This window comes from Fusarium redolens, assembly GCF_020744475.1.
Source record: "Fusarium redolens strain MPI-CAGE-AT-0023 chromosome Unknown BKA55scaffold_13, whole genome shotgun sequence".
Taxonomy (NCBI): Eukaryota; Fungi; Ascomycota; class Sordariomycetes; order Hypocreales; family Nectriaceae; genus Fusarium; species Fusarium redolens.
In genome coordinates this window covers 210,350-232,700 of record NW_025763676.1, presented here as the reverse complement: position 1 = coordinate 232,700, position 22,351 = coordinate 210,350, and the positions used below count along the sequence as shown (strand labels likewise).

The window sequence follows — 22,351 nt, the reverse complement described above, 5'->3', positions numbered from 1 at the left end:
CTTGGAGCTCTCATTGGCTGTGAAAGATCCTTCTTAAACTAAATTTGGCTAGTCTTGGGATTCTCAAGATGCGGAAAAGCCGGGCATGATCATGTAACCTCGGTTCTTCCGAGGAGCCTGCTGACTACCCTACATCCATTAACTTCGGAGGGCCATTTTCATATAAGGCATGATGAATTAACACTGCGAGGTTAGTCGCATACTGAGTGATTTCTCCTCGTCAACGTTCAAAAACCTCACTCTTATTTTGCAAGCAAGATGCCAATCTCCACTGTATGTCACCTCGAAATCTGGACCCGATATTTCTGGCTAATTGTTCGTGACTATAACAGCAACCGACCAGCACCAAGAATGATGCCCACTTGAATGTAATCATTGTCGGAGCTGGCCTCGCGGGTCTTTCTGCAGCGATCTCCATTTCTATTTCAGGACATAATGTCACGGTCCTGGAGTCAGCAAAAGAACTTTTGGAGGTAAATATCCACTAACATCGATATGTCTATAAAGATCCTAACAACTTCACCAGGTCGGAGCTGGCCTCCAATGCACGCCAAACTGCACACGCATTCTCCAGAAATGGGATCTTCCCGATGGACTGTGGCAGTCGGCCGCAGAACCAACGTCCCTAGCCGTTCATCGATACTCCGGCCGAACCCTGGCTATAGAGCCAGACTTCCATAAACATATTCGCAAGAAGTACGGCGCGCCATTCATTGATCTCCACCGAGTCGACCTCCAGCTCGCCCTATACGAAAAGGCGAAACAGCTCGGCGTTCAGTTCAAGCTTGGGGATAAAGTACACAACATTGATTTCAGCATCCCCGAGGTCACCACCGAGGCCGGGGCGAAGTACACCGGCGACCTCATCGTTGCGGCTGATGGACTCTGGTCCAAGTGTCGGTCCAAGTTCCTCGGAAGTGACGATAAACCCAAGCCGACTGGGGACTTAGCGTATCGGGTAGTCTTGGATGTGAAGGAACTCGATGATCCGGAGCTTCGAGAATGGGTTGAGCGCCCGACAGTGCACTTCTGGATCGGCCCAGGCGCACATGCCGTCGGCTACTCAATGCGTGGTGGCCAGATGTATAACATTGTGCTTCTCGTTCCTGACGATCTGCCATCGGATATTAGTCGACAGGCTGGCTCAGTGGAGGAAATGCGACTGTTGTTCAACGACTGGGATCCAATCCTTGGAAGGTTTCTCAGCAAGGTCGATAAGGTTGACAAGTGGAAACTGATGCACAGTATGTGATGCCAGATGTCCATGTGCCGTGCCTGGTAGCTAACAGTGATTCTAGGAGAAGAACTTGATTCATGGATCAACGACGATTCAAACTTCGTCTTCGTGTAAGTCCACGTTGGTATATGCCAACATCGATCTACCATACTAACATGTTGCTTCTCAGTGGTGATGCTTGCCATCCGATGCTACCCTACCTGGCCCAGGGCGCTAACTCCGCTGTTGAAGATGGTGCAGTTCTGGGCCTGCTTCTCGGGCATATCAAGTCAAAGGATCAACTACCAAAAGCTCTCTCTATGTACGAAGCGCTACGCAAATCGCGTGGAGAAGCTATCGTTAGGGAAACCTTCAAGCAGGTATGGGTTCACTATTCAAAACAATGGGTGTTTGCAACTGACCTCTCGTTTTTCTGTAGCGAGAATCTTTTCATATGCCCGATGGACCAGCTCAAGAAGCCCGCGATGAGACTTTCCTGTCTCAGTTGGGCGCTGAGGAACTGAGAGGTCCGTTCCCGAGTAGGTGGACTTGCCCGCAGGTTCAGCCTTGGCTTTATGGTTACGATGCGTTTGAGGTCGTTGAAGATGCAGTAAAGCGCAGTCCTTTCACAGAATAGATTTTCCTGGTTACGTAGCAACATCCACGGGTTTTATTTATATGTCAAGAAAGCGTAGTAATTTGAAGAAACTTCCCGGAATCCAGGGACTGAACCTATGATGTCAACCTCGAGGAAGAGGTATATACCGTAATTAGCGACAGAGCAACGGCATCCATACATTCGCTTCTAACTTAGAGCGTCCTATATGGGGTTCACAGAAATAATGGGGCCGTGGTGGATACAAATGAACCCAAGAATGTTATGATATCAAAGACTCGAGAAAGTCAAAGCCCTGACGTTGGAGCTTCCAAGTATCTGAACCCACTTCCATCTTGGCCGCAAAAGTATGCTCCTCGCCAGGAACTTCCACCATCCCGCATCGAACACCATTCTGTTTCAGAGCCTCCAAAAGCTTTCTACTCAGATGAATCGGGACTTTCGTATCTGCTGCGCCGTGGACAATGAATGTCGGCGGAAATGAAGAGTGAACATTCAACGCTGGGTCGACTTTGCTCCAGTCCTTCGAAGGGAAAATTGCATCAAGGACAGTACCGTTTGCCAATTGCGTCAGAGCATACGCTTGGCGCGGATCACTAAAGTCTGGAGGCCCCGTTGCTTGGCCTTCTAGAGAGACCCCTCCAGTGATGGGGACTGGGTCCTCGTCAAATACCTTGTTGAGGAATGAGTCTGTAAGTCCTGGTGGTAGCTTCATGTTAGGAAGCTTTGTTGTCCAGAAGTCATCGGCGAAGTTACAAGGTCCATACATGTCGTAAATTCCTGCAACTGGACGAGGAACCCCAAAGCCCTATAAACGTGAATCAGTTACAATGCGCACCTCGAGTGAAGTTAACTTACCAAACAAAGTGCCAAATGTCCACCAGACGAGGTGCCGAAGGCGAAGACATGATCGAGATCTGGTACCAGTGTCGAGGCCGCCTGTCTGCGTAGCGCTGTTTCGAGACCTCCGTCATGAACCCAGGCCAGAAGATCTCGACAGTCCTGCATAGGACCCTCTAGGAGATTGACTTGAGGACAAAGACGATGATTTGGGGCTAGCACTATCCATCCTCTGCTTAGACAATCTGATACCTGGTCTTTGTTGACCATCTTGGAGGACCCGAGCATAAAAGCCCCTCCATGGATGTTGATTACGTCAAGGCTATCAGCATGGATGCAAAGACGGTAGAATGCTTTAAACTTACGGACGGGGTGTTTTGCGGAGTTATTGGTGATTGGAGGCAGATAGATGTCAACATCAATCTCTTGTTCGCTCAGCTGCTTGTAAACAGCTCGAAACGAAGTTGGAGTAATCATTTTCTGTTCCCATGAGGTCAAAAACGCAGGCACTCAATAAAGCTTGAGCCAAGATCTGGTGTCTATCAAAGGTATCTGTAAACAGCAGCCTCGGTACCGATTTGCTTCTGTGAATCAGCGTGCCGGTGATGCCGTCCGAAGAAGTGGACCCCGTACTAGAGTTGCGGCTTTTCCGGTCCTCCAAGTTGAGCTTCGTCAGTGAGTCCAATGGTTGAAGTTAGTTTGAGGGGTAGAGATGGAAAGTCCGGGGAGGATGCGGGGTTCTCCAACGCCTCAGTATCGTGATGTGGGGATCGGGAAGTGGGAGCTCAAAGGAATAGAAGAGTAGAGGGTCCTGCTAATGATACCAGCCATGCCTACGCAAGAACACAAATTCACCAATACTTGGCAATTTCTTTGACTACTGAACCACACAAATTTTCCGGTCTGCGCTATTCCCAATTTCACCATGAGCGTCCCTCTACATACATCCCCTCCCAATGAGAGGACAAGTTACATGATCGATCAGCTCGAAGGAGAGCGCATTAGCATTCCTGGCAGCAAGGGTGTTTTCAGAATCCTTGCTTCATCAAAGCAAACCAATGGCGGCATGGCTGTGTTTACTAGTGGCGCCGTCTTGGCGGATGCCCCTGGTTTTCACTGGCATGAGGAAGCTCATGATGTCTTTCTTGTGACAAAGGGTTTCTTGAAGCTATGGAGTGGTGATAAGTGCCGAATCATGGGCCCTGGTGACTTTGCTTATATCCCTCCTGTAAGTTTCGATACCGCGCCAACCCGTTCTGTATCATCAACTAACGTGGTGCTAGCATGTTATCCACAATCCTCTACTTCTCGGGCCCCATACTGAAACTGTCGGTTTGGTGGCCCCAGGTGACTGGGTTGACTTCTTCAGATATGTCGGCGAGACATACAATGGCATTCTGGTTCCTGAGACCGACGACCGAGACATCAAGTCAATGCTCATGCAGAAGATGATGGCGGCCAAGGACAGATTCGACGTTCACTTCAAGCGTGACTACCAGCCACCAGAGGTTGGCGATTGGCTAGAGTCTGAGAACCAACTTGCTGGCCCTGGGGAAGCCTACTTCTTGCGTGCCAATACTGGACCTAGATGGCTTCTGGGAGGTGTTATGTCAAGACCATTCATTATCTCATCCCAATCCGGTGGCAAATTCTCAATGTCGAGTATTGAGTCATCGAGTGTCTATGGAAAGTCACCTCTGAGTAGATGGCTCACATTTGCCTCTATTGATCATTGCTTCATCGTTCAAGAAGGCCTTCTCCGGGTGAAGATCAAGTCGGGGGATAACAGTTCTTGGAACGAAGTAAGAGAGGGTCAGACGGTGGTTATTGCGGCGGGTGAAACTTTCACTTTGGACTTTGGAAGTAGATATGTCCGTGCCTGGTCCTTTGCAAATGGTCGGGGAATTGAAGAGGTGATTCAAAATGCTGGATCTCCTGCTGAGGGATTCGTGCTACCCGATGAGGCTGGAGACTGGGAAGAGTCTAAGTTGTTAGAAGTCTGTAAGGACATTGGAGTCGAGGTAGCAGAGCTATAGACAGTGGACGTGACGAATGAATTATCTCTTTACTGTTGCTTTAATGTACCGAACATTTTATGTAATTTATTCTAGTATGTTAAAACCAGAAACCCCTCAACTTTCCTGGCGTGCATAGGCTGTGAGTAAGTATGTATGTTAATGTCACTGCTATTCATGGTTGACATGACTAGTAATGTCAACATCACAACAATTCAATTATTACATCGTGTATCAAGCTTTATATAGCTTATGAGAATTTCAACATGAAAATAGTGAATGGGTTATAAAAGTACCTTGGGGTCTATTGAGCCATACCCGATTTAAATGACAAAAGTCGCACGCTGTCCTCCCACCTCCACAGCATATTCGCCCTTATCCACTGCCCAAGCAAGCGAACCCTCACTCCAATGGCTATTGAAAGTATCGACCTCAATCTGGATAGAAATCTCTTTGGTTTCGCCAGGTGAGAGATGAACCTTGGTGAATCGCTTCAGCTCTCGAGTCGGCCTCCAATTAGCTCCGTTCTCAGGAGGGCAGGTGTAGACTTGCACCACTTCCTTGCCACCGACGCTACCAGTATTCTTTACACTAACGCTGACTGTGAGAACAGAAGGACTCGAGGAGGCGTCCAATTTGGCGTTGAGACTGGCGTATGAGAATGAAGTGTAAGACAATCCATGGCCGAAGGGAAATTGAACCCGGCTCTCCGGCACCCGGGCTCGGTATCCGATCTCCAAGCCCTCAGCGTACTTGATACTGAACTCCCCATTCACATCCTTCAGTGCAGGAAAGTTTCCAAAACTAGGCCAGTCTTCTAGTGTCTTGAACCAAGTTGCCGTCAACTTCCCGCTGGGGTTCACCTTTCCAGTCAAGATGTCAACCATAGCCTGTGGTCCTTCCTGGCCTGGGAAGTGCATATTCACTATAGCATCGACGTCACTAACGAAGCTACTGATATCGATCGGGTTTCCACAGTGAAGAAGAACAGCTGTCTTCTTCGAGGCAGCGGCGACTGCCTTGATCATGGCGACTTGGTTAGCGGGAAGAGTGATCTCCTCCAAGTCAAACCCTTCTGACTCGTACTGTTCGCTGCGACCGGCGTAGATAATGGTGATGTCAGATGACTTTGCAACTTCGACTGCTTCTGATATAGCTTGTTCTTCGGAGTATTCTTCTTCGAACGCAAGGGTAAGGCCATATGGAGTAGGTTCGCCAACAACAGGCTCTCTCGATTGCATGGTGACAGAGATGTGGTACGGCCTTCCTGCTTCCATTGGGAGCTCGACACGAGACTCGAGTTTGATCAGGTTGAACAGGAACTGCTCGGTTGTGATATCTGGTGCATCACCCTTGAGCACGCAGACGCCATCAACCTCAACAGTGAAAGACCCCGAGTGACGAAGCGCGAGCGTGTGAGTTCCAGTACTCTCCGGGATAAGGTTAGTAGTCATCTTGACATGAGAGCCAGGTGTCTTGAGCCCCGGCTTGCCTTGAGCCATGAGATTAATAGCAGCTTCTTCCAAAGTCTCAATGAGAACTGGCTCATCTTGACCAGCGTTGTGATAAGAGACCTCGACGCCTTTTTTTCCCTGGTCCGTCGTGACGAGCTCCGCTGGTACGGTCGGAATGATACGGCGCATACGAACACCACTTGCGTGTGAGATCTTATTCTCATCTGGTAGCGCTTCTTGCAAGAGATCGAGTGGAACTTGGCGATACTGAGGGTTACATGATGCACTACCACCACCAGTGAACACAGCTTTCTTCGCGTACTCCCCAACGACTCCGATTATCAAGCCGGTGGATGCTGGCAGTGGCAGAGTTTGTTTGTCATTCTTGAGAAGAACAATTCCTTCTTGGGCGAGTTGGCGAGCGATATCATTGGTCTTTTGGACGATCTCCGACTTTTCAGGTCCTTCGCTCTGTGCCGTTTGCGTGCGGTTACGCAACTCGAGAAGCCTTGAGACGCTGGCATCGATCACCTCTTGGCTGACTTCGCCAGCAGCTACAGCTTTGACAAGCCTCTCGCCTCTAAAGACAGGCACAGGCATCTCAACGTCGACGCCAGCCTTCATAGCCGCCACAGTTGAGCGAGTGCCGAACCAATCTGACATGACGATGCCTTTGTAACCCCATTCCTTCCGGAGAATGTCCTCGATCAGAGATTCGTTGTCGCAGCAGAAAGTCCCATTGACCTTGTTGTATCTTGGCAATATTTTAGCACCGATAGCAGAATTGAGATTGGTGATACTCACGCTGTCATGATACCCTCTGGGCTTGATCTCTTCAAGAGAAATGACCAAGCAGCGAGGTAAATCTCCCTCAACGCCCGCCCATTCGGAGATTCATCCACATTGTAATACCGCCTTTGGGTCTCAGAGTCATTGCAAACGAAATGCTTTGCACAGGCTCCATAGCCCTGGCCCTGGATACCGTTTACAATAGCCGCAGCCATGTACCCCGAGAGAAGCGGATCTTCACTGAAGCACTCAAAGTTGCGTCCAGCGCGAGGATCCCTCTGGATGTTAATAGTCGGACCAAGGATCATCTGCGCATGTTTGATCTTTGCTTGGCGAGTAAGCTCAACGCCCATCTTCTCCAGGAGGTCTGTGTTCCATGTCGAGGCTATGCAGGCTGTATTTGGGAAGCATGCTGTTGTGAGTGTACTGTTGAATTCACTGGGCCGTATTCCACTGATTGAATCAGCTGTCTAGTGAATGTGTTAGTAGTCACACTGCGAGAATGGATTACTTGAGGCTGACCTTGAGTGGTGGAATACCCTTGCTGGGTATGCCTTCAATTGAGACGAAGTCGTCTGGTGTGCCGGACAGTAGCCTGACCTTTTCTTCCAGAGATAAACTCTTGAGAGTAGCTTGGACATCCATAGCTTCTAAACGTAATTCGTCTTTACTGTGTATACCATGCGCTACAGCGGTGCTCTAAATGTGTATATATGACTGCGCATCTCTCAGGTGGCGCTTATGCCGCTCCAAGAAGCCGAGTCCAGGCGTCTTCCACAGCGACGTTGTGGGGGCACTCACCCCTCCGCCCCATACTCGGGTTATCCGGACTGTTGTTGTGACCCACAGCACTACGTTCAGTCACGCGGCGAAAGGGTATTGATGATTTTCGCGGTCTTTGCGTACGCAGTTAGTGCGCTCGCTGCATTAGCTAATATCGATCAATTCAAGGAGGACGCTTGTGAAGGATGATGGTTGCAATGATACAGTTGACTGTACGTCGAGATTCGGAGACGGGCGAGACGAGACTGGGTTGGTCAATATACGATGGCAATGGCAGCGAATTATGTTGGGTCAATATGCAAAACTGATAGAAATTGTATTATGCTTGATGGAACACTATCATAAACCGTCCTTTGACAGCTTTACAGATATCTCTGTCCCAGAGCCTTCAATGACACCGTCACTGTCCAAAACCCAGCCTTTCGGAGCCTTAACTACCGCCAAACTACCCAGAGACACCAATAGCTTTATAGTACCTGTACCCTTCTTCTCGTTTATATGCACTGCCACAGAAAGATACCCTTGGGGAGTCTCAAGTGAATATCCCACTTCATCCAAACCTGCAAGAACAGGCTCAACGCCAATTCTTCTCCACCCCGCCTCAAGAGGATAAACCCCAGCAAGATATCTGGGTAACAAAAAGACTGGCCATGAAGACCATCCGTGAGCCAGCGATACGTCGTGATTGAAAGGTGTACCGTCAGTCTTCATGGCTTCCCAGTGAGCGCCAGAGTAGTTTGGACTATCCTGGTCTGCCATGACGCCCCAAACCAGGGATAATAGTTCTCTTGCCTTGATACCCTCGTTCTTGGCGAAGAGAGCTTCTAATGCAAATCCGGATGCGTAGGGACTAGTAAGTCCAAACCTGTCCCAGCTCTCAAGATCTCGAAACGCTGATGGAAGGGATTCAGTGGATGGAAAGATACCATCTACCAATTTTGAATGGTCTGGAGCTACACCTAAAGTCGCTGCATACGCATTGACGTCTTGGAAGACTCCTTCAGGGTCTAAAGACAGAGCAGGTCGCATAGTGCCTCGCTCACTACTCCAGAGTATGCGAATCAATGAGTCTTTCAGGTTCGATGCTTGGGAGGAAAACTGGGATGCAGTCTTGCTGTCCGTAGACATTGATGCCATAGCTTCAAGAGCATCTAAATATGCAAGGTTCAGACCAAGTGAAACACCAAAAACAGGCCCGCCCATGGGGAACCACGTCACTGTTCACTATTAGTACATGGAAAAGTAACATGGCGGAAAAGAACATACTCGAAAGATACGGCGGTGCTTGCACCAGCCCGTCAGAGTTCAAGAACCCCCTCGTAAACTCCATCTGTCGTTCCAGTTGACGGTATGACCTCTCCACGAGAGACCAATCACCCGAGTGCAGCCAGTAGTCCTTGATTGAGACAACCAGTAGAAGTGCATATGTCAGCGAGTAGTGGCCGTAGTATGGCGGGTCGTCTGGCCCATCATGCTCCGGCGCCTGGATAGGACATAGATTACCCAGGTAACCTTCCTTGGTTTGATGACTTAGCAAGAGCTGGATCGTTTCTTTCCAGGCCTCGAAGTCAGTAGTGGAGTATGCGATAGATCGTCCAGTGACGAAGGCATCACCACCGAAGGAAGCCCTATCTCGCTTTGCACCGTCAATGATACAGGCGAGTTTGTTAGTGCCGACCTGGAAGTCGTCGTAAGTACGATTGGCACCGGCCTGTAACAACGAATTCCCATAAAGAGTCTGGCCACTAGGATCCTCAACTGATAGATCGCGATATAGCGCAATCCAACCGGGCGGTCCGCCAAACGCGACAGATCCGGTGTTGATGAGCGTGTTACCAAGCATCGCCTTGATGTAGATGTCTCTGACAGTGGCGACCTCATGGCCTTCAATCGTGACTGTAACGCGATCTTCCACCGCGATTGTCTCGATGGCCAACCATCCAGAAAGGTCCAGGCTCTCTGGTAGCTCCCATGACCCTCTCTCGGTTGAGGGCAGAATCGATGATTTGTTCGACAGTCCCTCAACAGCCATCAGCGTTCTGCTCCGGACATCTAAGCAGAATATTAGGCCGTTGGTGATCATCCGAACTGCCCAAGTCGCACCATTGTCCTCAACCTTTGTCTTGAACGTGACCTTGTAATTCCTCCATCTTGTGCCCTGTCTACAAGGAGCCCAATGGCTTCCGTAAACGCGAGTGCCCTCATCAGTGACGTCCCAGGCTGGAACTGTCTCTTCACGAGCGACAGTGCACATGTCAACTGTTCGAACACCATCTCTCCAAATACGATTGATCTTCTCGTCAGAACAATGGAAGTTGGCTTTGACTGAAGCTTCGGGGCGCACAGCTTGGAAGCCGACTTTGGAGATTACGATGCTTGTATTTGGGTCGAGTAAGGTGATCTTTTGATACCTCTGCGATGCCTGAGTGGATCGAGGCTTCACAGTTTGAGTTTCGTTCATGACAGTGGCGTGGTGTTCGCAGACTCGATAGCTATCCATGGCATTGGAGAATAAAAAGAATGGGCCATCACCTGTAAATCCAGTTAGTTTTGACGCACTACAAGGCATGTAGTGGAAGTTACTATACCATTTTCATTGTCAATTCCCTCTATCGTCTCGCTGTAAGTGACTTGGAATTTGACTTGTTGCTGTCCTTCAGGCGCTGATACAGACGCAATAGCGAAGACGGGGAAACCGCCCTCGCAGCGCCCATAGTCCAAGATAGCTTCAGCCTTACTCCCTAAGTCGAAATTGCTCAATGTAAAGGGCAATACTTCATGCCCAGTCTTCACACTTCCGGAAGTTCGCAAGATTCGTTTTGGAGTGACGAACTTGGGAGGGTTGTGGGTCTCGTGTGATTTCTCCATGTTGACTGACAGACAAGGATGCTGATGTCTCTGCAACTGTTTCAACACAATAACTTGTTTGAGCTTATCTTAATAGAAGCTTAAACAAGATAAACCTGCGCATTCGTTCGGTTTGTGATGCAGCGAGCGTTCACAATTACCCCGATGACCGACCATGGTCGGGATATCCTAGTCCACAGTCCACGCCCGGAAAACCCGACTTCTCCCCAGATCGCGGGGACCCCGCACGAGAGGAGTCCAGACCGCTGGGGTAAACCACTAAGACTAACAAAAGCCAGATATTTCACGTCTCCAGTTGGTCAAAACGAAAGTGATAAAGGGGCGATCGAGTCCAGGGTTTTTCGTATTCTCATCTCAACATCCACAAACTCTACAGTGGACAATTCAACATCACCACTTCTTTCTTTTCTTATACTGTCGAAATGACTCAGCAAGATTTTGACAACGATGCGAGGCTTGAGAAGGCTGAGGTGTCTCATGCTGAGGATGCTGTTGCTGTGAGGGATCACGAGATGACGACTTGGGAATGTGCGAAGAAGAACCCGAAGGCCATTCTATGGGCTCTTTACGCAAATTGTGAGTTCCGAATAACTGTCGAGACTGGCAATGGATGAGTGCTGACTGGATGAAATAGTGGGTGCTACTCTTGTTGGTTACGAAAACCTTGCTCTGGCTGTCTGTCTAGCTCTCCCAGCCTTCCAGTAAGCTCAATCTCTACAACCTATCTCGTGATTCAGGCTAACACAATCATAGGATGAAGTTCGCCAGCCCCGTCGACGGCAACCTCATCATCCCAGCATACTGGCAATCCCTCTGGAACGCCACCTACAACATCATGCAACTCTTCGGTTCCATCTCCGCCGGCTTCGTCCAAGACAAACTCGGTCGACGCGCTGTGTTCCTCGCTGGCATCATAATCGTTTCTTGCGGTATCACTCTGGCTTATCTAGCTGAAACACCGGCTCAGTTCATGGGGGCCAAGATCATCTCTGGTTTTGCTGTTGGTGCGTTCCAGTCGACTACACAGACTTATGTCTCTGAGATTACACCTTTGCCTTTACGTGGTATTGCGTTGTCTCTCAACATTCTTATGATGGTATGGCCCCTCGATCAAGGATCTTGTCACTTCGCTAATTCTATGTGCAGAACGTCGGCTTCTTGATTGCCATCTCCACAACCTACGCTCGCGTCACGATCATGAACGAATCAGCATTCCGCGTCGTCTTCGCCGCTGCATGGGTCTTCCCCGGAATTCTCGCCCTCGGTCTCCCATTCCTTCCCGAGTCTCCATACTATCTCATCATGAAGAATAAGCGCGATCTTGCTTTAAAGCACCTCGCCAAGCTCTCCTCCAAAGACGAAGACCTCGATGCTCGTATCAGGCACATGGAAGAGACTGTCGAGGCTGAGAAACTCATCTCCTGCGAGAAGGCTTCGTTCCTGGAATGCTTCAGGGGTAGCAATTGGCGCCGTACAAGGATTATTCTGATCTGCATGTACATGCCTCAGATTGTTGGTTCGAGCTTGTCATCCAATGCTCCATACTTCCTCAACCAGACTGGTCTTAGCAGTGGCTTGATCATCAAGCTTATGCAAATCGGTCTTGTTGTCTCTATCCTGTCGTCGTTGATCAACATCTACATGATGACTCTCTTCCGACATCGACCATTGATGTTCGTCGGCATGACCATCTGCGCTATCATCTATCTGATCATGGGTATTGCAGCTGCTTGTCCCCAGTCCGAGAAGACTCTGTTGGCTATCGGTATCGTCATGCAATTCACTTGTCTTGCTTACGGTCCGGCCATCGGATCAAGTCTCGCTGTGGCTGGTGAAGTGTCTGCTTCCAGATTGCGAGCCAAGTCTCAAGGTATCGCTTTCGGATTCCAGGCTATCACTAGCACTGTATGGGTGACTGTGCTGCCGTACATGTTCAACAAGGATGAAGGTAACATGGGTGGTCATATCGGTTGGGTCTTCCTTGGTATGACGCTGTTGATGATTCTGGCTGTCTACTTGGATGTCCCGGGCACCAAGGGCAGGACATTCCATGAGCTTGATATCATGTTTGAGAAGAAGATTCCTGCTCGTCATTTCGAGAATTACAAGAGCGATTGATGGCGTCAGCGTGTATTGGCTGTATCCGGGATGGTCATTTTTGGCAGGTCTTTATTTTCTAAGTGTAACATAGCAAGACTTCATTGAGATGCTCAAACCAACTATGAACACTACTTTATCATATACCATCGCCTATCTTGAGGTTCACACATTTATCGCCGTGATGTCTTGCTACAGGTCTCTTCAACTCAACTTCTAGTCACTTGATTGGCTGTCTTAAGTAGTTGGATCTCTCGCATTGAGACTATTGTGCTTAAATTGTGTTTCATCTTTATAAAATAGCCGAATAAGACTTTGAGGTTGCAATGCATGTAATCGCTGCGATACAATTCGTTAGTGACCAGAAGGAGGCTGCTTCGTTCAACGCCATGAGCAAGTTTGCGCATATTATAACCCTCTTATCATTGGCACCATTGCACTCTTTGGCCTTGGCGTTGAACATGGCTTGACTAAATGAGTTTGTTTGCGCATGATGCCTCTTATTAAATAGTAATATTGGAACACTCATTGGTTTACCGATTATGAGGGTTCGAGTTATCGCGACTAGCATTGGTCGGCGTATCCCTTGTAGAGTTAAGAAGCTTCCCATGCAACCCCATTTCAGCCCTACATAACCACTGCTTCCCCATTCAAGGCTTCATTATTTAACTTTAATACTTTATTTGAGATTTCGACCCGCCCTCGGCGTCAGAATGCGGTCGTTTGTTGCCGCTTTACTGGCCCTCTTGGTGCGTACAGCGAATGGCTATAAGACAGGTCTCATAGGCTATGGCCAGTCATGGTATGATCCTCCCTGCGCATACGCCTGTCGCGCCATAATCGGCAATGCACCTCTTGATTGTCCATCAATGGACCACGGTAGCATGGATCTGAGCGAGCACTCACACGGTGGTTCACCAACGGCGCCCTGCATCGCAAAGAATGGCGACTTTCTACGCACTCTCGCAAATTGCATTAGCACTCGCTGCGCAGAAGTATCGTCCTCAAAGCTTGAAGCATACTGGGCGCAACAAGCTACTGGGGACAAGACTGTATCTCCTCAATGGACTTATGGCGCCGCGCTTGCGAATGTGACAGCGTCTCCCAGGAGGACGTATATCGCGGGCGACAAGTTAAACTACACAGCGCTTATTGCAGATGCTGATTATCAGTATCAGTATGATTTCAACGTCTTTTTCGACTGGGAGGAAGCTGTTCAGTCCACTTATGTGTAAGTCAGACATGCTCCGACTCTTCTAAAGCAGTCGCTAATGGTTTACCCATCCAGTATCGTTTTGATCTCTGTGGGCGTCGCAACGCCAGTCCTTTTCTCGACTCTGGGCTACCTCCCCTTCATGACGCGAGCCATAGATAGGATCAAGCCATACCTTGTTTACCCATCTGCCTTTCGCGGCTACAACATCCGCCCACTGCCTTTCCTCCTCGGCAATACGCCAACGGACTCTGGATTGCTATGTTTATTATCCTAAATATCATCCTCGGCGCTATGTCTTACAAGAACTTCCCATACCCCCACCCCTGGGGCTTCAACGAGTCAGCCGAGCTACTAGCATACGTCGGCTATCGAACAGGCCATATCTCCTTTGCCCTGTTGCCACTCACAGTCCTCTTCTCTTCGCGCAACAATATCCTCTTGTGGATCACTGACTGGCCTTTCTCGACCTTTCTGGTCCTTCACCGCTGGGTGGCCCGTCTCTGCGCGCTTCATGCGATCGTTCACTCCATCACCCTCCTTACCGCCTACATCAGCCTTGGAACCTACTATACAGATGCCCACAAGCCTTATTGGATCTGGGGTATCGTTGGAACACTATGTCTAGTCCTCCTTCTAGTTCAGAGCGTTCTGTGGTTTCGTCGCGCTTCATATGAAGTATTTCTCGCCCTTCATATTCTCCTCGCTGCTTTCGCCATTGTCGGCTGCTGGTACCACATCTACTTCTGGAAACCGTTCTCTGGAGTTTACGAATTATGGATATACATGGTTTGTGCTGTCTGGTTCTTTGATCGTCTCTTCCGTGTGCTACGCGTGGCGAAATTCGGTGTCCGACGAGCCAATGTCGTCGAGTTGTCCGATGAGGTCGTCCGCCTGGATATTTCTGGCGTCAGATGGCTATCCATGCCAGGCTACCATGCCTACATCTACTTCCCTACACTGCAGTCGTTCCGCCCTTGGCAGAATCACCCTTTCTCCGTCACCAATACTGCTCTATTACAAAAGATGTCTACATCGGAGCGAGCATCATCGCATTCGGGTGATGTGGAGATGAGCCAGAAGGCTCCTCAAATTGTCATATCCCAGAGCGTTACAGGTACTGACAGCATCTCCCTCTACATCAAAAAGCACAATGGCACCACGAGTCTATTACGAAAGCACTCAAACCTTCCTGTCCTGCTCGAGGGCCCTTATCGCGGCAACACCACCCGTGATGTGCTCAAGTGCGATCGCGTACTGCTTATCGGTGGTGCATTGGTATCACTGGCATCCTCTCGTGGACACGTGCGCACGTGAATGTCAAACTAGCTTGGAGCTTGAAAGGGTCTTCCCGGCCGCTTTTGCAGGACCTCGACCCAGCACTGAGCGAGATAGCAGATAAGGTCATATCGGTCGGTGAGCGGTTGGATGTCAGGGCGCTCTTGGAGCAAGACATTGAGGCGGGTTGGAAGAGAATCGGCGTTGTTGTTTGTGGTCCTCCTGGACTCTGTGACAGTACTCGTTCAGCTGTCGTTAGTGTTGGAAAGGCAAGCGAGGTTGTATTTGAGCTGGAGGTTGATGCCTTCAGTTGGTAAGCGAGACAGTATTCCAGAAATTTTATCACTTACCTTGGCGTCAAAGTTGTAATTGCTCACTGTGATTATGGCATGTTGATCGAATCGTTGGCTTAATCGAGGTGGGTAACCGTTGTATACTCCCTCAGGTCGTGAATGTACAAGAACAAGATTAGACTCACTGTGTGGCACGACAAGGTCTCGCGTACAGCATAGGGGAAGAAAATCTGCGGATCATGAGTGAAGCATGGCACTACCGCAATAGGAGACTTGTTTCTCGGCCATAAGCGCCCTTCGTCCTTTGCAGGAACATACCAGTGCTAAACAATATAATAACTTGGCCATTATGAGTTGGGCAGCAGGGGCCGCTTACGAGAATCGTGAGGGAAAAAACGAGAATTTGCCTGATCTGGCAAGGTGAAAGGATCTTTGATCTGACATGCAGCTGGAATACGGGGTCTACTGATTGTTAGGTCAGGAGTTACCTATTACTAGACAAGCGCGATGTGCCAGCAAGAAATAGCAGCACTGGTACCAAGAATGAAAGATAAATAAACCTCAAGTAATGCATAGCACGACATTGCTCAGTCTCACTATCCTTTGTTAGTAAGATCAGTATACTCTCGAATATTCAGAAAGGCATTTGTTGTCCAACATCCTCTGCTACTCGATGGGCAGTGTTCTTTCCAGATCTATTGAGAAATCACCTACCCTTGACACTAGGAACAATTGTTATGGGGCGTCATTTATCTCGTATAACATGTTAAAGGCAATTCCGGACCCCTGGATTTGACAGCCCGCAGGCCATGTAAAACCACCGAGATTCGGTAACTGCAGACCTTCCGGGGTCCCGAATCCACAAAACGCGGACCGCGATGCGCTAAATTCAATAGCGGAATGATGTTTCCCCATGGTATCATAAGTCATCAAATACGAGAAGGCCATTCAGAGACTATTCCCAGCTGGAGCTCGTGACCATTTTCTGTTTTGGTGTTAATGCCAGGAACGGTTCTAACTACCCTGGACTGACAGCTCAGTAGCCAATCATACGTGAGGTTCTTCATTTCCGTGTAGCCGGACGGTAAAGTCTAAAGCCATCCCGGAAAAACTTTCTAGTTGTTCATCACTTAATTAAATAGACGGTAGTGACCAGCTTTAACTCTCTGCCACACTTTACAGTCGTATAGAATTATCCAATGACATGAATACCGAAACAAGGGATAAAAACTTGAGCAAATCATAAAGATTCTGGCGTTTAGCCGCGATGCACTAATTCTCTCTAGTGGGATGATCTACTGCAACCCATCACTGTCACTCTTCCCCACTGCCCCAGGGGCGGGACTGATTCCAGACTCTAGGACCTCCCCTGCAAAATGTCATGCCGCTATTCCGCGACAAGAACACCATTTCCGATGTAGCCGGTCCCTTGTTTTTAGCCACCTTGGCACCTTCCTCGGCGAGAGCAGAAGGGACCTTTTTTATGATCTACACGAAGGAAGGATTCTGGTGTCAGTGGCTGACGTTGGATGGAAGGAATGCCAGCACAGAGGCTGAGCCGAGTTGGGCTGAGCTGTTGGTAGGCAGAACTTATGACTCAGGCCATTTGGGAAGCGATGACCCCACCAATTTCGCTCGTTTATGCATTGTCCTTTGAAACGAGGGATAATGCACTTTGTTCTGTTTCTCCCATTATACATACCGAACATGAATATTGACTTTTACTTCGGATCACGGCTTTGGATACTCCCTACCTACACCAAGGGGGAAACCATGTGAAAGAAACCTTGTTGCCATCTGGCATGCTACCTTGGGTATGACGAAAGAGTCAGTAAAAAGCGTGCAATGACATGACATGACATGAGGTGTTAGGGCTGCAGCTCCTCTCTCATTTTCAGGTCCAGATTCGGGAATAACCGAGCAAGGGTTTTTCTTCTTTAGCGCCCTCATCCACACGGAACGGAGTCTCGGCCACTATGCAGCAGAAAGAAATTGGTCTCGTGATGCACTCTTTCTATACGACCTCGGTACAGAAGATTAAACGAGCTTCTGCGGTCCATCATACCATACTATGTTAGTCTCCGTGTACCCTCGACCAATAACACTAGAGTTCTAGCCCAACACTGCCCCCTTTTTCTCAGTGGGCTTAGCTCGCACTGAAACTCGGCCCCTCGGCTCGCCCTAAAAACAGGTGAATGCCCCTTCTCCGCCAATCACACGCCTCCAATCCATAAGCAGACGGTGCCGAAATCCGTAACACGAGATTAGCCAGAGGGCTAACCAAAGCAAAGAGGAAACAACGCACGCGAGCGATCCTTTGCTCGTCTTTTTATTTTACATAACGTAAAGGGGGGCTTTTTCTCGGTCAGGGCTTCTAGGTAGACACTGCAGCTAATTAAAGCCATGGGCGTAGGTAGTAAAGAAAAATCGCTATAATAGTCCCGGGCTCCCGGTTGTTTCTCCACAATTTCTTTTTCTTGTCTCGAGTTTTCTTGTCTTTCTTCTAGAACGAAACGGCGATCATGGTGCTTGGCTATTAGCTCTGAGGTGAATTTTCTTTAAAGCATTATATGTGATCAGTTACAAAGAACGTGTGATTCTTATCCTCTCATTTATCTTTTGTCTTTGGCTATTTTACAAACATGGTCTGCATACCATCTTGGCTCACGAGGTTGGGCGCTCGTCTTGCCAATCGCCCATTCATCTTTACTTTTGCTGTCTCAGCCCTCTTGGCATCCAAGCTCGCCCATATCCACAGCCACCGAAATGCTGTCGCTACTGGTCGATTATTCACCTTCTTCAGTACATTCTTCATACAAGACATTCTCGTCCTTCTTTTAATTCGACTCCTCCTCGATCAATGGTCTCCCCGGAACCAAATACTACACTACGCCACTACAGCAGTCGCTGGTTTATTAATATTATACAACGTCGCTCTATCGTTAGTATCCATCACGTTTTACCTTGTCTCCGGCGCCGAGATCCACTGGCGAAACCTCAACCTCGTGTCCGATCCTACATCAAGAGCCATCTTCCTTTCTGGTCTCGTGACCTTCATTTTGGTCGCTTCTTGCTTGATCGTCCTTGCTTGGCTGCTCCAAAATGTGTGTTATAGAGTGTTTGGATGGGGTGCGGACATGATCCATTTCCCTTGGGCTATGGCACGAACTGCGACAAACCGATTCCTGAGAAAGCGAAACATCTACAGCCCTCTTCCCGATCCCGAACCTGTCGTTGCCGAGGACAACCAGTACGACGATGTTGACGATGAAGCTTGGCTGGAGGACTTTGTCGAACATGGCAAGTCGCAAACTCTATACTCTCGAATCTCGCAACGAGTCAGCACTTTCGGCGTTCGAGTGCAGCCTTCAACCGTGAGGCGCATTCACTACGGCATGCCATACTTCTTCTGGTCTCTCTTCACCATCGCTATGTTGGTCTTGTTGCTCGAACGCCCCGATGATCGTTCACTTGTCTTTCTCTCATGGACCACTGGCCTCCTCCCCTTCGTCGACGTCTCATCAACCGCACCACTTCTCGACCAACTCCCTTCCAAGTTTGAACAAGTCGGCATTCAACACCAGTGGGATGAAAAGTCAGCCCTGGGCGAGCCACCAAAGATGGACTGGCTCCCCAAGGGTAAGCCTCTAGCTGGCTTTGAGGATTGGTATACACCCAACGAACTTCACTACAACGCCGCCAAGGATCCCATGAAGATCTCCAACCTCGATCAACCTGTCTTGGAAGAGCTGAAGGATAAGCTCAAGGATGTCTCTGTCAAGCATGTCATGCTCTTCCTGCTCGAAAGTACCAGGAACGACATCTTCCCCTTCAAGAAGGGCGGCCATATGTGGGAGAAGTTCAAGGAGTCTTATCCTGATAAGAAGATTCCTGAGGATGTCGAGGAGAGACTTAAGAATCTGATGCCCAACGCGCGGTATGTCACTGGCGATTACGACGATGGCTTCAAGCACGACAAGACACCCAAGCGTGGCGGTGCTCACTTCTCAAACGCTTACACCTCCGGTACTTACACTCTCAAGAGTCTGGTTGGCACCATCTGTGGTCTCAACCCCCTCATTGCCGACTTCAACCTCGATTACAAGCGTCACATCTACCAGCCCTGTCTCCCTCACATCTTCGATGCCATGAACAAGGCCGAAGACGAGTCAGCTGCTAAGTGGAAGTCATACTTCTTCCAGACCGCCATGATTCACTACGACAACCATCACAAGCTCATGGCTGCCTGCGGTTATCCCGAGGAAAACACCCAGGACCGAGACTCTCTTCGCAGTGAGAACGCCAAGCACCGTGTTGAGCTGGAGGACATCAACTACTTTGGCTTCCAGGAGGATCCTCTTGAGGACTACATGCGAGACGCCTTCAATGATGCCAAGGAGAACAATGGTCGAGTCTTCCTTACGCACATCACCAGCACGAGTCATCACGCTTACGGCATTCCTAAGAATGAGACGTACACTGCTATTGGTTCTGGAAAGGACATCGATGAGATGTCGCATTACGCCAACGCTGAGAGCTACGATGATAAGTGGATTGGCAAGGTTCTCAAGATGTTGGATGATCAAGGTGTTGCCAACGAGACTTTGATCGTCTTCCTTGGTGATCATGGTGTCTCGCTGGTCGAGAATGGCAAGGCATCTCCTTACTACAATCCTAGCGTTGGATCTGATCATGTCCCGCTTGTTTTCTCTCACCCATCTCTTCCAGCTTTCAACGTTGAGCATGCTGTTCACTCCACTCAAGTCCTTCCTACAATCCTCGATCTCATGCTTGAGAGTGGATCATTCGAAGGCGTCAGCCGTAAAGCTGCTGAGTCACTGGTCGGTAACTACGAAGGCCAGTCCCTTTTGCGCCCTATGCAAATGGTCAACAACCAAACAGGCCAAGCACAATGGCACTTCACCGTCGTCAACCCCGGCCGAGCCATGCTCAACGTGCGCGACGTCCGCCATCCCGACCGTCACCTCAGCGTTCCTCTCATCGACAACACCGAGTGGCGACTCAGCGACCTCTCAGTCGACCCGTTAGAAAAGGACCCCATTCAGGCCTTTGACTATCTTTCCTTCTTGGACTCTGTGGAGAAGAAATGGGGTGTTGAGTGGGCGCAGTGGGTGGAGGAGGGTGCTTTTATGACAAGGTGGCATGTGCAGGAGAATGGAAAGCGTTGGCGTTATGAGCGAAATCCTAATGTTCAAGAGACAAGGGATCAATAAAAAAGGCTGGGGGGTTCAGCCGTATAAATAATGAAGATGTATGAATAGTTTGCATTTTAGAGTTTTGCATTGCGATATCCATTTTACCATAAGTCTTGATTCATTCATGGTCCCAACTCTGAGCGTATGTGTTGCGTCTGAACTTGAGCGTTGTGAGACCATGCAGAGCGAAACAGTGAGGCGACCTTAATTACCGGCAAATGCCGCGCTGTCAAAGTGGTTATGCGCTATAAGTTCCTTATAGCATGGGCTTTGTAAGTGCCGTGGTTACTCAGCGGGTGTTCGGCGATTCAGTGACCGGCTGGGTCGGTCTTGGGATGGTTACAATATCAACAACAAACAACAAACTCCGAGTTATTGCTGCCATTCAGGCTGTACAGTATCGCATAGGGTCTCACAAATCTCTCCTGGACCACTTGTTTAGACGCCTGCCATTGACTGCGACGAACTTGCTCCAAAGGCATCATTTACAACTGCTGTCCCTTTGCCTTGCTCGCTGTCAGCAGCATACTCTTCAGCATATGATATAGCCTGGGTCTCAATGGTATCTGAACAATCTATCAGCCCGACAACCATAGTTGTATCTTATAGTAGCCATACAAATATCGTTGGGAAGGAAAATAGCCGCGCTATCGTGGAGTTTAACAAGAGCATCCTTAACCCAGATTCGACAGGTGAAAGTCTCCCCGGTTCGTTGAGACGGCTCGCCATCTGCAGGAACGGACTGGACGACCTGCGTTGCGCGTGTTTCGCTCGTTACACTGGCAACTTTTGCTATTACAATCATAGCCAGATCTATGGCTGAGTTGCCTTGTTTCTCCTCGTACTTCCAAGGTCCCTCAAGGTTCGATGCGTGATGAAGAACAGGCCGCCCAGAGTGATCAGTTATAATTAAACCCCAGTGCTTTATAAGCCAACTTAGCGGATAAACATGTTAAGAAGAAGAGACTTGACGAACATATTGTCTTGGAGAAGGACGGCTGTTCATGGCGATGTAAATCGATGAGCTCTCGAGATTTCCATTGAGCGACATATTTGCGCTTTCAGGCTGTGTTGGATGGCAATAGCAAGGCTCTGATATATATGTCAATACCCCAAGATATTGTAGCCAGGTAGAAAAAGCCACTGAGTGAGGGGATCGGATTGTCATCCTTCTCTAGGCAGCAGTATTATGTAATGGCTATTAGGCGCAGCATCAACCAACACTCCAGCTTGTCTTCGTGATTCCACCGCCCTCCGGCTTGAACGAACCGAGAGACCTTTGGCTTGAAAACAAGTAAAAGCAGTATTGAACAGGCTCTTGCTGCTATCCGCAGCTCCCGCTGTCAGCATCCTGATGATCAGCTCCTGGAATGCTTCCTGCAAGACTCGGTCAGCCCCGAAGCGACTGCTCGATACATGCTCCAAAGATACTCCGACGGGCAAGAAGGCTACGATTTAAGAGCATTATCATCGGAGTGATAAGAGCTAGTTGGAACTAGTAGGCTGCTTCAGCCATACCATCTGCAGGACCATATTAACTTTCGCAGTCATCGAGCAGTTGTCACAAGAAGCCAAGCCGAACAAAAGCATTATCGCATATATGTCAAAGAGAGATGGTTCTAAATGCCGTATTACTGGTCTAGAAGTATTGTTTACGGATCCTCTGATTGTTA

General features: G+C 49.0%; 8 protein-coding genes across 8 annotated transcripts; 5 read left to right on the top strand and 3 right to left on the bottom strand.

The window, feature by feature from the left end:
- The first annotated feature begins 153 nt into the window (after positions 1-153).
- BKA55DRAFT_740604 (uncharacterized protein) lies at positions 154-1,895 on the top strand. Its single transcript, XM_046201449.1, has 6 exons — positions 154-273; positions 333-473; positions 527-1,244; positions 1,299-1,347; positions 1,407-1,596; positions 1,656-1,895. The coding sequence occupies exons 1-6, from the start codon at positions 259-261 to the stop codon at positions 1,851-1,853; spliced, it is 1,311 nt and encodes a 436-aa protein (XP_046046242.1). The 5' UTR covers positions 154-258; the 3' UTR covers positions 1,854-1,895.
- Positions 1,896-3,454, bottom strand: BKA55DRAFT_575666 (Alpha/Beta hydrolase protein). Its single transcript, XM_046193401.1, has 2 exons — positions 2,691-3,454; positions 1,896-2,640 (listed from the first exon to the last, which is right to left on the bottom strand). The coding sequence occupies exons 1-2, from the start codon at positions 3,147-3,149 to the stop codon at positions 2,095-2,097; spliced, it is 1,005 nt and encodes a 334-aa protein (XP_046046241.1). The 5' UTR covers positions 3,150-3,454; the 3' UTR covers positions 1,896-2,094.
- Positions 3,455-3,597: 143 nt separating this feature from the next.
- BKA55DRAFT_596136 (RmlC-like cupin domain-containing protein) lies at positions 3,598-4,708 on the top strand (the record flags this gene model as incomplete). The annotated part of the gene is made up of 2 exons (XM_046195904.1): positions 3,598-3,900; positions 3,956-4,708. 2 exons carry the CDS (start codon positions 3,598-3,600, stop codon positions 4,706-4,708), a joined length of 1,056 nt encoding a protein of 351 aa, XP_046046240.1.
- A 302-nt stretch (positions 4,709-5,010) lies between these two features.
- BKA55DRAFT_518421 (uncharacterized protein) lies at positions 5,011-10,581 on the bottom strand (the record flags this gene model as incomplete). Its single annotated transcript, XM_046188271.1, has 6 exons — positions 5,011-6,895; positions 6,946-7,400; positions 7,453-7,562; positions 8,061-8,930; positions 8,980-10,245; positions 10,302-10,581. 6 exons carry the CDS (start codon positions 10,579-10,581, stop codon positions 5,011-5,013), a joined length of 4,866 nt encoding a protein of 1,621 aa, XP_046046239.1.
- Positions 10,582-11,003: 422 nt separating this feature from the next.
- On the top strand, positions 11,004-12,699 carry BKA55DRAFT_518708 (general substrate transporter; the record flags this gene model as incomplete). The annotated part of the gene is made up of 4 exons (XM_046188288.1): positions 11,004-11,157; positions 11,216-11,282; positions 11,335-11,677; positions 11,728-12,699. 4 exons carry the CDS (start codon positions 11,004-11,006, stop codon positions 12,697-12,699), a joined length of 1,536 nt encoding a protein of 511 aa, XP_046046238.1.
- Positions 12,700-13,391: 692 nt separating this feature from the next.
- Positions 13,392-15,486, top strand: BKA55DRAFT_596132 (ferric reductase like transmembrane component-domain-containing protein; the record flags this gene model as incomplete). The annotated part of the gene is made up of 5 exons (XM_046195903.1): positions 13,392-13,431; positions 13,465-13,909; positions 13,967-14,069; positions 14,198-15,161; positions 15,221-15,486. 5 exons carry the CDS (start codon positions 13,392-13,394, stop codon positions 15,484-15,486), a joined length of 1,818 nt encoding a protein of 605 aa, XP_046046237.1.
- A 2,618-nt stretch (positions 15,487-18,104) lies between these two features.
- BKA55DRAFT_596131 (alkaline-phosphatase-like protein) lies at positions 18,105-20,696 on the top strand (the record flags this gene model as incomplete). The annotated part of the gene is made up of 1 exon (XM_046195902.1): positions 18,105-20,696. One exon carries the CDS (start codon positions 18,105-18,107, stop codon positions 20,694-20,696), a length of 2,592 nt encoding a protein of 863 aa, XP_046046236.1.
- Positions 20,697-20,787: 91 nt separating this feature from the next.
- On the bottom strand, positions 20,788-21,797 carry BKA55DRAFT_575654 (uncharacterized protein). Its single transcript, XM_046193400.1, has 3 exons — positions 21,655-21,797; positions 21,297-21,600; positions 20,788-21,244 (listed from the first exon to the last, which is right to left on the bottom strand). Exons 1-3 carry the CDS (start codon positions 21,727-21,729, stop codon positions 21,117-21,119), a joined length of 507 nt encoding a protein of 168 aa, XP_046046235.1. The 5' UTR covers positions 21,730-21,797; the 3' UTR covers positions 20,788-21,116.
- Positions 21,798-22,351: the final 554 nt, after the last annotated feature.

Bases quoted from the DNA above. Each gene is read 5' to 3' on its own strand.
- BKA55DRAFT_740604 (XM_046201449.1), top strand. The intron at 1,245-1,298 runs GTATGTGATGCC...CAGTGATTCTAG, and splicing joins CAAGTGGAAACTGATGCACA to GAGAAGAACTTGATTCATGG. The intron at 1,597-1,655 runs GTATGGGTTCAC...GTTTTTCTGTAG, and splicing joins TTAGGGAAACCTTCAAGCAG to CGAGAATCTTTTCATATGCC.
- BKA55DRAFT_575666 (XM_046193401.1), bottom strand. From the start codon at position 3,149: ATGATTACTCCAACTTCGTTTCGAGCTGTTTACAAGCAGCTGAGCGAA. The intron at 2,641-2,690 runs GTAAGTTAACTT...TCACGTTTATAG, and splicing joins GACATTTGGCACTTTGTTTG to GGCTTTGGGGTTCCTCGTCC.
- BKA55DRAFT_575654 (XM_046193400.1), bottom strand. From the start codon at position 21,729: ATGTCGCTCAATGGAAATCTCGAGAGCTCATCGATTTACATCGCCATG. The intron at 21,601-21,654 runs GTTCGTCAAGTC...TGGCTTATAAAG, and splicing joins GTCCTTCTCCAAGACAATAT to CACTGGGGTTTAATTATAAC. The intron at 21,245-21,296 runs GTATGGCTACTA...TAGATTGTTCAG, and splicing joins TTTCCTTCCCAACGATATTT to ATACCATTGAGACCCAGGCT.